Source organism: Caretta caretta, chromosome 11 (genome assembly GCF_965140235.1).
Source record: "Caretta caretta isolate rCarCar2 chromosome 11, rCarCar1.hap1, whole genome shotgun sequence".
In the NCBI taxonomy this organism is placed as follows: Eukaryota; Metazoa; Chordata; order Testudines; family Cheloniidae; genus Caretta; species Caretta caretta.
In genome coordinates this window covers 70,196,455-70,212,778 of record NC_134216.1, presented here as the reverse complement: position 1 = coordinate 70,212,778, position 16,324 = coordinate 70,196,455, and the positions used below count along the sequence as shown (strand labels likewise).

General features: G+C 42.0%; 1 protein-coding gene across 6 annotated transcripts in view; it reads right to left on the bottom strand.

The window, feature by feature from the left end:
- The window catches only part of COL6A3 (collagen type VI alpha 3 chain), a 120,448-nt gene that overhangs the window by 73,588 nt on the left and 30,536 nt on the right, over positions 1–16,324 (bottom strand). For 3 of the 6 annotated variants that reach the window (XM_075118152.1, XM_075118153.1, XM_075118155.1), the window contains exons 1-3: positions 13,046–13,445; positions 7,969–8,571; positions 851–1,453 (exon numbers count right to left, since the gene is read on the bottom strand). In XM_075118152.1, coding sequence (XP_074974253.1) covers positions 851–1,453; positions 7,969–8,571; positions 13,046–13,430 — 1,591 coding nt within the window. In that variant the 5' untranslated portion in view covers positions 13,431–13,445. Of the gene's footprint in view, positions 1–850; positions 1,454–7,968; positions 8,572–13,045; positions 13,664–15,735; positions 15,860–16,324 lie in introns of those variants that run through there. The other 3 variants (XM_048869348.2, XM_075118154.1, XM_075118156.1) reach the window with 3 other exon arrangements.

The window sequence follows — 16,324 nt, the reverse complement described above, 5'->3', positions numbered from 1 at the left end:
TGATTTTAGAATATGACCCTCTGTATTTTATTATAAGAATCCAGCCTCACACTTGTCCACTGGTGAAAAGTCCTGAGGAGAACCTTAGTACAAAATCTTTAGGCAGAAAAATCATCTATTGAAATACATGGGAAACTGGTTCAGATGCCATTACTCAGGTTACTGTGTAAGGGTCTCATCCAAAGCCTATAGAAGTCAATGGAAAGAAACCGTTGACTTCAATGGGCTTTGGGTCACACTCTAAATGGACACAACCAATTCTAGACTAGTTTTATACTCAGTTTTATAGATAGGTGGATAATGAGAATTTTTTCTGCACATTTGAATTTGAAAGTGAATTAGAAGTCCTCAATGTTCACAAACTTTTCAGGGTCACTTTCTCTGAACGTATGAATGGTCAAGCTTTATCATCAAACGTACAGTACTTTCAAATAGAATTATTAAGCTTGCATGATCGATCGAATATCCACTGAAAGCAAATTTCAAATTGTATATTTGATTGTAGTATTCAAAATTTGCTCGATGGTGATTAGTAACACAAATCATCTCATCAGAGATCAGAAACAATACCATGTGACTTACATAATTAACCAGAATAGCATGAATTTTGAAGTTAAGGTTCTAAATATTTACGACAAATATGTGGGAAGGGCAAATTTACAAAGACCTCAAGTAACAAATGCATTAAAGAATTTAACAATCTGTTCATGAACATTCTGCAAATGGAAAAGAGGCAACATTTAACTGAACTAAATATCCATTATGGACAATTCATTCATCTCTACTAGGTACAAAATAAGAAGTGAGAACTATGTCAGCTACATCTCCTTTGAGAAATGTGTATGGTTACCTGGTGGTATTTCTTGAATAACTACTTCTCCAGAGAGTGTTCTTATAGGTGTCAGCACTTCAGGGAGAATGCCTTGCAAAGCTGGGGTACTGAAGCTAGCTGAAGTGAACGCAAAGTTTGCTTCCTGGGCAATTGCTTGAAGTTCCGACTGAACTGCGTTTTTGGACCCGATGGTGAGAACCACAATTCCATTCCGTTTAATCTCTGCTGCTGGTTGGGAAACATCATCTGTGGACTTACCACCAGTAATGAGCACCAGCATGGGCAGAACACCTTCGTCACTCCTGTACCCTGCAGAACTGGTGAAGAAGTTTTTCCTAACAAAGTCCAATGCCAAACCTGTATTGAGTGTCGTACCACCGATTAACTTCAATTTCCTTACAGCACTGACGACCTCTTTTTTATTCTGACTGGCACTAAAATAGAACTCTGGTTTCACAGTATCTGCATATTGTGCCACAGCGACTTGGATAAGGTCTGGTCCAATTTCCAGCCTTTGGATGATTTTGGCAATGAAATCACGGATTGCACCAAACTGGGAAGGTCCCAATGCAGTTGTGCCATCTACCAGGAAGACTATGTCCTTCTTGTTCACTTCAACAACTGCAATTAACAATATACATATATATTGTCAGTGGAAGTGCTCAATCAACGGTGCTTATCAATGCAACATCAAGAATTGAACGGGCTACATGACTTCTTGTTTGCTTGAAGTAAGTGTTACTGTTATTTTACATGCCTCTTATGCTTACATGCTTCCTTTCAGAATATTTTCCCCTTTTCTAGTGTGGGATTACATTGAATTCCACTATAAAATATGATTTATTATAACAATGTCTCTTTCTAAATCATGGGGAAAAGTTAGAAAATGTCAAAGGCTAATCATAATAACACTGGAAATTTCATAGGGTATTCTAGCACAGAAAAAAAACACACAAATGAAAAATCTTCATACTCTTCAACGGGCTAGAACATCAGTTGACATAAACTGGTGTATTCCTATTGGCTTCAGCGGAGGCATGCTAATTTACATCATCTAGTCCCATGTGTCTCAAAATGATTACGCTCACAAAAGCAATTAAGTAAAGAACAGTTCCCACTTATTCCACATACCTGTTCCCTGTGTGTCTTCATGTCCTGTCTGTGTCCTTAGCTAATAAAACAAGTTATTACTGTTCTTCGCTCAACACAGCCAGCCCCGCTATGGAAGAGTGAGCTGGAGTCTATTCTGGCTCAACAAAATTGTTGACTAAATTTTAACTGCCAAATCTTTATAGGGATGTTGATGTAAGAAGTAGAAAGAACACAACTGGATTTTCAAATTCCCAGTTGAGTCTGAAGGGCTGGTAATTAGAAATAAAGTTGGTTGTGCCATACTGGCATCAAAATGCCATTATATTTAACACAGGAAATGTGGGCACTAGATAAATAAATATTAACATGGTTAATAGGTATTAGGACAAAATATGATGATATGTAGACACTATCATAAATATATATTTATTGCGTCATTTGTGCATGTGAATATTGCGCAATCTTGATTTAACTTTCAGCACTATTACCCTAGAAGCCATAATAAGAAAATCAACAATTATAGGATGGGGAGAGGGTCCACATCTTCGCTTTCCACATACAGCCTTAACTGAAACTTCTTTTTACAAATCCATTGCTTCTCTTGGTGACAGTGAAAAGCAATTTATACAGGAGCACTGGAGGACTTTTTTCCAGTTTTTTTTTTTAATGACAGTGGCCAAGATATTCAAAAGTGACTAGTGATTTTGAGGGCTTTAATTTCGGGTTCCCAACTTAAGAGTCCTTATAATGGCTGGATTTTCCAAAAAAGGGCTGGAAGACAGACTCCTCTACGGGGTCTCAAGTTGGGCACCCAAAAACAGAGGCATTCCAAATCACCAGTCACTTTTGAAAACCTTGCCCAGCTTGTTTTGTATGTTTTAGGCTAATTAAGAATGAAGGGTACAAGAAAAGTACAGTATTACAATACTGTCTATAATGTGGCTGGCCGGTGAAAAGTAATGTGCCATCTTAAAATACTCTTAGGAGTTTGATGCTCTTATGGGGCAAAATCCGTAATCGGGGCCTTTGCTGTGATCAGACTCTGCGCTGGAGCAGAAGGCCTAAAACGCAGTGGAGTTGATGCACTGGCAGGCAGGCTGTGGGAAGGCTGTTACAGGGATTCAATCTTCCATGCGCACAACACAGCCAAGGTTGCCGGAGTCCTGTCTGTGGCAGCATGTGCCGGAGCTTTGGCCAGTAGTTCAGGACTATGTTGTACTTGTAGACCAAGAGTGCTGAGTAGTGGGAGTACAGACGTAACAGCTGTTAGGATATAGCTATTCAGGCCTGTCTGCAAAGGCCTGTACTTTAAGAATTTAGGGGTATTCTTATCACTTGGCTAGTTCTAGAGGTATAAAAGAAAGAATCAAAATCACTGTCTGCTGGTGTAAGGGCCTTCTCTTACTGTGACAGTTCGAGGCCCTGTTCTTAGGCTAAGGCCTTTGGCTAAGCAGCAGAGGCAGCCATAAGCTAGGAAGCGAACAGTCACATCCTCACATTCCAAACTAGTCACATTGAAATAAGGTGCTATTGGGCTGTCAGGCACTATCAGGACAGGATTGTATTCCTATCACCTCCAGAGAAAGGGAAGTGCCTAGAAAATGTAAAAGGAAACTTAGTTTGATAGCATCCTGTCTGGCAAGAACTCACTTATCAATAGCTGGGATGTGAAATCCTCACTTCTGTATTGTTTTGTCATTATAGTTCCCACTTTGCTATTGTTTGTCTGTATAATCTCTGTCTGGTTCTGTGATTGTTCCTGTCTGCTGTATAATTAATTTTGCTGGGTGTAAACTAATTAAGGTGGTGGGATATAATTGGTTAGCTAATCATGTTACAATATGTTAGGATTGGTTAGTTAAATTTCAGTAGAATGATTGGTTAAGGTATAGCTAAGAATAATACTATATAAATTAGGGGCAAACAGGAAGTAAGTTGGGATTCGAAAATAAGGAAAAAGGAACTTGTATTTAAGCTTGCTGGAAGTTCACCCCAATAAACATCGAATTGTTTGCACCTTCGAACTTCAGGTATTGTTGCTCTCTGTTCATGCGAGAAGGACCAGGGAAGTGGGAGAGTGAAGGAATAAGCTCTCTAATAAACAGCCTCTACTACAGCTCATGGGTGGTAGTAGCAATTCTTCTACGCCATTAGTGTGGTGGGAGGAAATGGCAGTCCTTGAGCCCATCAGCGAGCCCCTGCCTGTTTATTCTGGTGTTGAATAAGACTAGTGTTTGGCCTCATGCCTTTTCTCAGGCAAAAGCCCTACTGGCTTCAAAGACTCCAGCTGGCGTTTTGCTTGACTAAGGACTACATAACTTGTCCTACGTTAAAGGTTAAAGCCAAGGTTCTGCCCACAACCTGCTCCCAGATGGGAGCAAGCAGGTGAATAGCTTTATTCCTGTGCCCCTGGACCCAAAGTCCAGGCAGCTCATATTAGGGGGATGCAGGAATTCTTACTCCATCTATGCCAGTGGATAATCCAAGTCACAATCTAGTTCTAACTGCCTAGACTTCCCAGTTTAAAAGGATGTTATTAACATAAGCTGCCAAAGTTAAGCTATTCACATACCATTCATTAGTGGTTTAACCTCAGCCACTTTCCAGAACCTTGAATAGTTTCCAAACCCTTCCAATATTTGTTCCCCCAGCAGCCAGTTTTGCTCCTCATCAGTTTCCCACTGGAGAGGGGTGCCAGGCACAAAGCCAGAGATTTGGATGTAGGAAGGATGCCAGCTTAATAAAAAGGCTTGTTAAAACACTGATTTGTGTCCTCCAGAAAGATGCCAAAAAATATCCTCTGGGCTTGTGAGAAGCTAGATATCCAAACATGGAGGCCCTGGGTCTTTTTTTTAACTTTATATAGAAGTTAGTGTGAATCATCCAAAGAGTTTGGCAGGCACAAAAGTGACCAATAAGGCATAAGTCTTTGTTAATAAATATGATTGCCATGGTCAAATTATACACTATATTTCCTCATATAACAGGAATGCAGGAACTGCAACCAACCAACCAGCCCTCCACCCCCCCCACCCCACCCCAAAAAAGCAACCCACTTCACCACCGTACCACTTTCAATGGACAAGATTAAGACAAAACCATTTCTTCCTGATTATTTCGGGGAGGTTAGACTCTTAAAGTCTGATCCAGAGACCACTGAAGCCAGTGGAAACACTCCCCCTGATTTCAATGGGCTTTGCATCAGGCCATTAGGACCTGACTCTGAAAAATGACGAGCACTCCTCCAAAGGGCTTCCTCAACTGTGGGAGTTAGGGGCCTAGCTACCTATGACATCTAGGCCTCAGTGCTTCACACGGGTGTTTAGAACCTTGCAGGAATGAGTTCTCATAGCTTGCGCTGACCTGTAGAATATACAATCTGTACATTGTGGGTAAAATTTCAAAGGCACAAATGAGAATTAGGTGCCCAAATCCCATTGATTTCAGTGCCTAACTCCCATAGGCACTTTTGAAAATTCCAGTCTCTCCCTCTCTCTCTCTCCATATATATAGACACACATATATTCCAGTTGTTGTATAATGTTTCAGACTGATACTTCTTCAAATGAGCTGTGCTGTAAATAGAAAATATACAAGTAGAAACAGAATGAATGACAACCCTTGCGGTATTGCGAGGACTGAACTTTACACTCGTAGCAGTCTCTGAGTAGAATGTTTTAAAAAAAAACTTTCCCATATAAATATCAAAGAACTGGAAAAAAGTTCTAAACTCAGATCCCACAGCTGCAAGGCCCCCATGCACAGATGAGCTGTGAACTGGGTCCTTTGGGCTTGATTTTCATGGGTTTTGGAATGGCCGCTTTTAGCTAAACAAGAATAAACTGCCCCAATTAAATTTTGAAACCAGGCCAGATGGTTAGATAAAAAAACTACCATGAGTGAAAATTACATGCATTTACCAATGGATGAATGGAGCCCATGTAGGAAGATAAGGTATTGGGCCAAATTCTGCCCTTGGCTATACCCATGCAACTCCAATGATAGTTCAGAATGTAATTGACCGAAACATTTTGGGATGACGTTTTCAAATGCCTACGCAGTGGGTGAACCATACAAAATGTACCATAGTCCATACTGGCCGTTGGATCCAGAAAGGGTTTCTTGTGTATATCAGCTGGGTAATGACATGTACAAATGTGGGGAAGGATAGCTTGGTGGTTTGAGCATTGGCCTGCTAAACCCAGGGTTGTGAGTTCAATCCTTGAGAAGGCCAAAATTGGGGATTGCTCCTGCTTTAAGCAGGGGGTTGGACTAGATGATCTCCTAAGGTCCCTTCCAACCCTGATATTCTATGATTCTATTAAATGGGTATCTTCATGTATCCAGAGAGGAGCAACAGCTGAATGGATGCATGCACATTTTGGAAGGCTCACTCAACCACAGGGGGCCTTTGAAAATATGGCACTTCATGTTTATTATGGTAACCATATATTACTGAATTTAACTTAATTAATGCAATGCAATTATAAAATGACAGTACCGAGGGATCCTAATTACCTGCATGTTCCAGAAAATTCATGTGTTAAATATTAACTCCAACACAGGTATGTTTTATTTCAGGGACATGTCACTGGATATATTCACACAGAATATCAGAGTTGGAAGGGACCTCAGGAGGTCATCTCGTCCAACCCTCTGCTCAAAGCAGAGCCAATCCCCAATTTTTGCCCCAGATCCCTAAAAGGCCCCCCTCAAGGATTGAACTCACAAGGCTGGGTTTAGCAGGCCAATGCTCAAACCACTGAGCTATCCCTCCCCCCTTCATGAATTATGTTACAATAACCCAGTTAATGCTGCTGAGTAATAAATAGATTGGTGTGTTACTTTAAATCTTCATTGCCATTAAACTGAGAAGGGACACTTCAGTGATTTGCTTTCACTGCCTCCATGTAAAGCTGCAAACCAACTCAGCTACAGTAATTACGGATAAATTATGTTAATAGGATAGGGATTGCCTCTAAAAATAATTGAGGGTTGCTTTTTTAAAAAAAAATTAAGGTCAATGTAATGGTGCCCTCTAATGCAACTTTCTTCCTCATCCCTGTACAGATGGTCTGTACAACATCTGTGTTCTACTTAAATTGTGCCACTTACGTCTTCCAAATACGGGGGACTTAAGTAGTGCCTAGGCCTTGAACTAGCCCTTTGCCCAGGAATGAATTTTACCCTTAGGGTAGAAATCTGACATACTAGGGCTGGGCATGAGCTAGGGCTGGTTGCCGTTTTCCATCAAAACTTTTTTCAGTGGAAAACTGGTTTTGACTAAATGAAAATGTTTGCCAAAAATTTCTGCTTTCCTCTGAAAATTTCTGCTTTCCTCTGCTTTCCTCTGCCTTGTCAGAAAACCAAAAAACTAAAAAAAAGAAAAAAAAATCTGGTCTCTGCTGAAACATTTCAGTTTTCAATTACTGAAAAGAAAAAAAACCATTTTTTGGCTTCTTTGTTTGTTTTTGGTGAAAAATCAACATTTTCAGGAGGGAAAAAAAATTCCAACTAGCTCCCCGCTGAACCCAAATTGGCTCTGAACATCCTCTCACCATAGTAGTTGTTCAAAACCTAGCTCTGGATATGAAAGCTGCACGTTGGGGCCCACCCTACTAGTTACTTCTTAGCTAATGACTAAGAATGATTAATCCCAATCTGCAGTCATATCATTGTCTATAGCACTGGATAGTCCTCATCTGAATTTTACATCTGTTAACTTCCCTGACCAAATGTCACACTTAAGCCTTCTATTGAAGCTTTATAGCAACATATGTTGTAAGTTTGAATGACACAAGCGTTCTTCAGAGACTGACAAATCAGAGGAGTTCACATCTGGTTTTTTATACCCTGCTTATTCTGTTTAAAACTGCTGTTGTGATAGTATGAGGTCAAAGCATCGCCTGCTGGGCTAATGCGTTTCCTCAAAGTAGCCCAGTGTCTTCTCTTTTCTCTCTCAGAGAACATACCAGAGATGTGTTTTAAACATGCAAGAGGCCATTCATTCAATGAAATACAACATTCTATAAATGCATACATACCTTCTGTAACAAAGGTTGGGGCATTTAACAAAATGAGTCTTTGGGCCACTCCAACAATGTTTGGCAGTAAGAGTTCCTGAAGATCAGCAAGGTTACGAATATCCAGGGCAGTAAATGTGAAGCTTCCATCAGTAGCAATCTGCTGAAGCTCTGCACTGTCAGCATTCAGGACCCCAATACTAAATGAAAATATACTAGCTTGCTTCACTGCTAACACTGCCTCTCGAATATCATCACTAGACTCTCCGCCACTTATCAGCACTAAAACCTGAGGCACGCCTTCCTCTATTCTGCTGCCTCCTGCCCGTGTGAAGTGGTTCTCCACCACAGATTCGAGTGCTGCACCAATGTTAGCTTCCTCACCACCAAGGAAACTAAGTGCCTTCACTGCATTCAGAACATCAGCTTTTGTGGAGTAGCGGTTCAAAGAGAACTCAGTTCTGGGCTGGTCACTATACTGCACCACCCCAATGTGTATCTCCTGAGTTCCAACTGAGAGTCTTTCAATGAAATTTACAAGGAAATCACGTATGGCTGGGAAATTGACACTTCCGATGTTGTTTGATCCGTCAATAAGGAAAATAAGGTCAGCAGATTCTTGCGCTTTAAAAAAAGAAATGCAAAAGGTGAAAGCATTAAAACAAGTAATTACATGCAGTTGTACACTGTTCTGACATGTTTCTTTGGAAAACAGTAAGAAACACGAAAATGGGAAAACAAAACACACGTTTATTGAGGACAGTGACATTTGCCTCTTAGTTCTGCATTCTGATTGAATATGAGTTAACAGACCAAATATCTGTTTCTTGAGACAATATAATATTTTGAAAGAATCTAAATTCATTTTTACAGTTAAATACCAGGACAATATTTTTACTGGGGGGAAAACTCTAGAGCTTAGAATTTCGTGAAATCTAGATAATTTCTGTGGAAGCGAATTGTCTAAATATTTACAGAAGTTAGGAGACCCAAAAGAACTAAACAGATTTATACATAAACACACATTTGCCCAGTCAGTGGAAATGTGAACATAATTTGTAATCACAGTTAAATTCAGGGGAAGTTATCTCATTGCACTTTTTTCAAGACAAAATGTAACTGCTATGCTGTAAAATTACATTCACAGCTGGTATGCTTTTTTTATATGGAAAGTTTCAGCCTCTATTTGGAAATCTGCTGTGTTGTATGTTTGAAATGTTGGCTGAACATATTGTTTTTTTCACACTGAGTGACCAGTATCTAAAATGTGTGTGTAGAACAACAATAAAGAAGGCCGTACGAGTGACCGTGTATTTCATTTTAGAACGTTATTCTCAGTTGTCCAGTCCATGCACAATATTAGTGGGACAAGTTTATCGTTACAGGTACAATAACTATGCAGATAAAGACCACAAATAAATGTGCTTGTATTTGTGGTTTTGTACAAACACAGAACCTTGCATTGGTTACCAATGTAAGTATCTGGTTTTGTATTTTTGCATGACCACTGGATATTCAATCAAATAATGCAGAATCATGTTAAAACAGGCTGATGAAACCAGTCATGACATAATTATCCAACCTTACTTATAACCTGGATGGCCACCAACACCGTACATGAATATGTACATCTAATGAATTATGAATTGGACCTCTTTTTGTGCAGGACTTACCAAAGCAGACTAAGCATTTCCTAAACAGTCTGTTCTTCCCTCCTTGTGCTCACCAGCGTCAATGGGAGTTGTACAAATGAAGGAAGGGCAGAATATACCCCAAAGTGGACTCGGATGTTTCCACGATACAACTAAGCAATCTTGAAGCCATTAATAAATAACTGACAAGTTGATTTTGGAAATCTTCTCTGACTCTGAGCTTTAAAGCACCTAAGGTGAAATCTTGGTTCTACTGAAGTCAATGGCAAAACTCCCAGTAACTTGGATGGGGTCAGCATTTCACCTCTGGTCTTTGCCAGGAGCCACTTTTGCAAAATACCATCAAATGATGCAACTATGCGATTCGTATGGTACAGTAAAAGGCCCTAGTCCTTTACCTATCTCATGAGCCATTTCAGTCCCCATAAACAATGCCAACAAAAGACCTTAGCTATGGTTAAGAACGACTAAGGGCTCGGAGATTTAGTCAAAAGCTATGAAAGTCCTTAACTTCTAATTTAATTGATCATTTCAGACTGTGATGTACTCAGCCCACAAAACAATAAAAAAGCAGAGGAAATATCTTGAACAGTACATGGCTTTGTTTATATCTGTTTCATGTGTCCTGGCTCTCTTTTTAATAACGGTATTTAATTTATTGACCGTTGTTTCGATTGTGATCATCATCATAGTATGAGTAGCTCCTGTGCAGGAGGAAACAGGAATACAATGTATGCAAACGTTGGATAATTTGTCATCACTGTAAAAACCTTGTATTTACGAACACACTGATGGAACAAGCCAGTGATGGAGAACAAATGAAAGCATGCTTGTTACACTATTAAGCAAAGAGTGTCAGATTAGACAGACAGCTAAGATTTAATGTAGGCATCAGGGCAAATTCAAGGCTGACTTTCCTATTCACTCTAGTCCACTCTGTGGCTGTCAAAGTTTGTGTTTTCTAGAGTGCAAATACAAGATCTGTTTTTCCTCTTACACTTCTGGTTCATGTATTATAATGCCCATGGCATTTTTAGGTGGAGAAGATTACAAAAAAGGGCTACATGGAATCACAAGATAAAATGAATGAAAGTCAATTACCAGCTAAATGAATGGCACCAAAGTCAATTACCAGCTAAATGAATGGCACCATAAAGTCATCTTAGACAGATGATCAGCTTGGGCTATGTCCCAATATCATCCAGCATTGATCATCAGCCGCACCATTACTTTTATTATAATTTATATATAGGCTGTGTAAATCACACAGTGACAAAATGCAGCTTATGTACTAATGTTACCTTTCATTTTATTTGTGGAAAAATAACACTCGCCAAAATTATTATTGAAGGGACGTAACCTCAGAAATACTCCTTCACAGAAATAAACATGTATTTTGGGCTTTAAAATATTTTCTTCTATAAAAATGTCCATAAGCCAATAGGGAATTTGATACATTAGTCTGGTTACATGTCAAGATGTTTCATATCACCAGCCCAATCCTCCACACATTAAGGCAATGGCAAAATGCAAATTGTCTTCAATAGGAGTTGGATTTGGCCTTTAGTGGCAAAAATATTGAACTCTCTATAGAGTGCAATCAGAGCGTCAGGTATCACAGTTATTTCATATATTGAAAAAAATCCATTGTCTATAACTGAGAAAGCTTAGCTCACTGATGGAAAAAAGTTTAATTTTCCCATGGATTGCAAATGATCTGTCTATTTGCCCCGTCAAATTCTTAGCAAAACAATAGGCCTGTGCTCAAGCATTTTTGTGCAAAGTATCATGCAATGATGGATAGCAACTGGTGGGATTGAAATGAGAGGTTAATTAGACAAGACGGAATGAGTGGATTAATGTTATATCTTGTATATCGCTATTGTCTTACATTACCCAAATGCTATTGATGTTTAGATGGAGTCTCAGGAATAAAACCAAAGGTTTGATCACTCGGCCTTATTATGTGAAATGTACAGTCATTTTCCAACTTCATAATTGCATAAAGAGGCAAAATTGTCTCATTAATTGGCCTGGTTCTGCCCTCACTTGCATCCAGGGCAGAACCGGAGAAGTCAGGGGGGTCCATCTTCTTTTACAAGATGGTCCTACTGCTCTAGCTCTCTACTGCAGCACTGCACAGGGGATTACCAACTTGCCCGCCTTCTTTGATCAGACTGAGCAGAACAGAAGAAAAGCTGCCACTATCCTAGAGTGGGCATGGGAAGTCGAAATTTCTGGAGCCTGGTCTCGCCACAACTGTTACCAAGCAGGGAGCCAACAGGAGGAAGGAGCCATTCTTGCCACATCTGCTCCCAGTGAGGAGCTGGAAGAATAGTCAGAGTTTTTAAAGCTGTAGCACCCTGAGACTGCAAACATGGCCTTCCTGAAGCTTCTTATAGTGATCAGTGCCTCCTGGAAGTGCAGGGATCTTCCCTGCAGTGCAAGGAGACGATCATCTTCCAAAGTGGTCCTCATTTCCTATAGTGAGATTCTGCTTATAGCGAAGTTTTGAGGAGAGAAAATTATCCCCAAACAACTTCATTACAGGCCAGATCCCAACCCTCCTGAAGTCGGTGGAATGGCTCCCATTGGCGCCGATGGGCTTTGAATCAGACAAGATTAGTGTGATCCATTGTATTTCACAAACTGAATTATCTAGATACATTTGATGCCCGTAGGACTAGTTCCAGGCCCCACTGAAGACAGTGACAGTCTCCCCACTGACTTCAATGAGTTTTGGAGCAGGCTCTTATGGGGCAATATTTCTACGGCTGCCGTTACTGCTGCAGGCCTTTATTTCACATTGCAGTAGCAGCTTGGGAGCTAATATGCTGGGACTATCTTCCAGCTGAGCAGCGTATAGGGTGTGTGCCTCTTTTAGTGCATTTATATCCATAGATATCCAATGGTGGATATTAGGGGTTAGATATAAAGATCCTTAAAGTCAAGCTGCTACTAAGTTGTATTTCTTACAAAAATCCCTAAACCTGTGTTCTGTTAATGAATGCACAAAAATGACTACCGGAGGGATTTCTGCAGTTGTTTGCATTATTAAGCCCATTCATCTGGAATAAAATTTTCCTGCAGATGAGGCTGCCAGTGAGTCCTGCAATCAGCTCCATGCAAGCAGGCTGACCTTTGTGCCCATGGGGATTGGATCACAGGATCAGGGCCTGCATTAGGAAGCATGATGCTTTTTTCATATCGCTGACTCACAGACCTAGACAATGCTTGATTTAATAATCTGGCAGGGAGGACAGTGTATTTTGCAAACAGTGACAGGCTTTTACTCTACGATTTGCTTGGAAACCTTTGTTTTTAAACCTTTGAACATCCATCTCTGTCCTCCCCTACAAAGGCTTTAAACAGTGCAATACCAGCAATTACCATACTTATCTCAAGGATCCGTACGGCAATGTCTCAGCACAGCAGTTTGCCATTACCTGTGACGTCTTTAATCACTCCTTTTGCTCCAGCCATTTCTGGAGTCAGAGATGAACAAACACTTGCCACTAAGTCTCCTACTATGGCGTGGAGAGCAGTAATATTCTCTAGGTTGAAAAGGTGCGTATCTCGGGGTTCACTCACTACTTCCTTTAATTCCCCTTCCATTGCATCCTGCACTCCAATTGCAAACACGTTTACATCAGCAGACTTAAGGACAGATGATGGCAGAGCGACATCATCCTGGGATCGTCCATCCGTTAACACTATAATAATCTGGGGGACGCCATCACTTGCTCTGCTTCCAGCAGCTTTAGTGAGATGGTTTTGGATTAGGTATTCTAATCCTTTTCCAGTCTTGGTGCCTCCCCCCAGATAAGGCATGTTCGAAATATGGGACAGGACATCTTGGTTAGAGTGATACGTATTTAACTGGAACTCTGTGTGTGGGTTTCCGCTGAACTGGACCAGGGCAAAACGAAAATCATTTCCTCCCACAGCTAAAGATTTTACAACATCATACAGAAACTCCCGAACAAGTTGGAAATGTTCCTTTCCAATGCTCCAAGAGGAATCCACTAGAAATATTATATCACCAGCAGCAACGATTTTGACATCTTTAAAAAAACAGATTGGTTTAGGATTTTCTACAGGTCAGCTGAATAAGTCCATGATGCCCAAACCCTTCCTCAGACTTGGCCTATTTTGCATTATCAAATGAAGCCCCCTATTCCCCGTATAACCTGGAGCAAGACAAAAGGATCATTTGAAGCTAGACTGTGAATCGCCCTGTGCAGGGGCACCAGGAGGGGGAAAGATGCAAAACGCCATCCTCCACTCCACCTGCACAGGGGCTCGTCCCAGACCTGGCACTCCCAGAGCACCAGGGTGAGAAATTATGACATTTAGCATGGGAAGCAGCATGCATTGCTGCCCCTTCTGCACTGCAGGAGCATCATACTTATCTCTGGGACAATTCCCCTATGCACTCTCTCTGGAGTGGCATGACTCCTCCCGTCTCCTTACTGTGGGCTGTGGTGAAAGGTCCTGGTCCACTGATGCAAAAGCATGTGATTAGTTTCATTGGCCCAGATCCTCCAAGGTATTTAGGTGCCTAACTCACATAGGCACCTAACTACCTTTGATGATCTGGGCCATTGAGGTCAACGGGACTACTCATGAGCTTAAAGTCACACACATGCTTCAGTGCTTTGCAGGATCCAGGCCTAAAGCCACCTTTTAGCCTTTTGTTATTAAAGGATCAAAGTTCCACTAAATAATTCCTGGAGCATGGTTTTTTAGCACCAGGAAATCTTTTCTGCTAGTCAAAATACAGGCTTAGTTATTAAGTAATGTTAATATACATGAGTATTGCTTGCAAGCAATTTATGCTCTATGACCCAAACAATGTAACCTTTGCTTGGACAAGGAGATTCCTGCTAGTGTCAATTAGGACTAAGGTGCAGAATTGGCCTCTGTATACTGGGTTCCCAGTGTTTTCTACTCCCAGTGAACTCCTATTAAACTAGTTACAACCCAAAAGATGCTATTAGATCTCTTCAGAAAACTAAAGAAGCTTTCTGCATGGTAATGCAGACAGTGGTCATCAGTGACAACAGCTGGAAGTTGGTGTTCTTTTCATTGCAACATTCCATTTTTCTTCCCATGCTTTTGGTCATATAAGGCAGGGGTGGGCAAACTATGGCCCACGGGCCGGATCCGGCCCCTCAGGGCTTTGGATCTGGCCTGCGGGATTGCCACCCCATGGCGCCACGGGCCCCACGCCACTCCAGGAAGCAGCCAGCACCATGTCCCTGCAGCCCCTAGGGGAGGGGCGGGGGCAGAGGGCTCCGTGTGCTGCTTTTGCCTATGGGTATCTCCCCCGGAGCTCCCATGGGCTAGGAACGGGGAACCGCGGCCAGTGGGAGCTTTGGGGGAGGTACCCACAGACAAGAGCAGTGCGCGGAGCCCTCTGCCTCCCCTCCCCCAGGGGTCATAGGGACATGGTGCCGGCCGCTTCCCAGAGTGGTGTGGGGCCAGGGCCAGGGCAGGCAGGCACGGAGTGTGCCCTGGCCCCGGTGAGCACTGCTTCCACCCCGGAGCAGCTCCAGGTAACCAGTGCCAGGCCGGAGCCTGAACCCCTCCTGCACCCCAACCCCCTTCCCTGAGCCCCCTCATACATCCCACACCCCTCCTCTGCTCCAACCCCTTGCCCTGAGCCCCTTCCTCCTCACCGCACCCTCTCACATACCCCAACCCCCTGCCCCGGCCCTGCATGCAATTTCCCCACCCAGATGTGGCCCTCGGGCCAAAAAGTTTGCCCACCCCTGTTATAAGGAATGCAAAGTACCTTTGCCAAGAAGCATAGACAATACATAGAGTGGCAATCCAGTAGATGTAAATGCTCCACTTGCAACACAAAGCAACATCAGACTGACACCATTTGCTCTTTACATGCCTAGGATAACTTGAGAGCCCTCTCCGGCATGTCTATGACTTGGCATTCAGGCTGACTGACTTGTGAGGAACTGATAAGCATCTACTATGCTCGGACTAACTCTCAGTCAAAAACATTGATAGGTCATAATATATTTTCAACATGCACATTTTAAAACCGTCCACAAACACAACAGGAAATATCATCCCCATTTTGAAAATGATAAACCCTCTAAAGATGCCGGAGCCTTACCTCCCTGTTGCTGAGCATCAACCATACAACAGCCTGAGAGCATGAGGCAAAAGACTGCCGCTAGCGGCAAATGCCGATGTCTCCTCATTTTTTGTTGTGTTTTTCACAGCACCAAATGTGTGACCTAAACAGGAAGAGAGAGATGATCAGTGTAAACTGCATTCTCACACCAGAACTCACCACTGCTTACGATACAGCGTTAGGGCCATATGTATGGCCTCAGACCCATGCTCTCCCCGGTGCAACTCCCCCACCCCCATGTCAATGGATTAAGGATTTTATAGCCCCCCCCACCCCCATTACTATATACCATAAACCCCTCTCCTGTTATTAATGTTTTACTGAGAACTCACGCTGGCTCCTGCTAGAGGTCTGTGGATGAAAAGATAACGTAACCGGAACAAATTCTCTTCTCAGTTATGGTGAAATGTAGTTGGACCAAATACAGCACTGGCATCAGAACACGTAATGCCCTCTGATTTCAATGGGAGCTGTGCTTGGTTATGCCAGGGCTGAATTTGGCCCACTGCCTTCAATAGGATTCCACTTGGGTAGCTGGGAAGAAGATTTGTCCCGTAACAGGTTACGC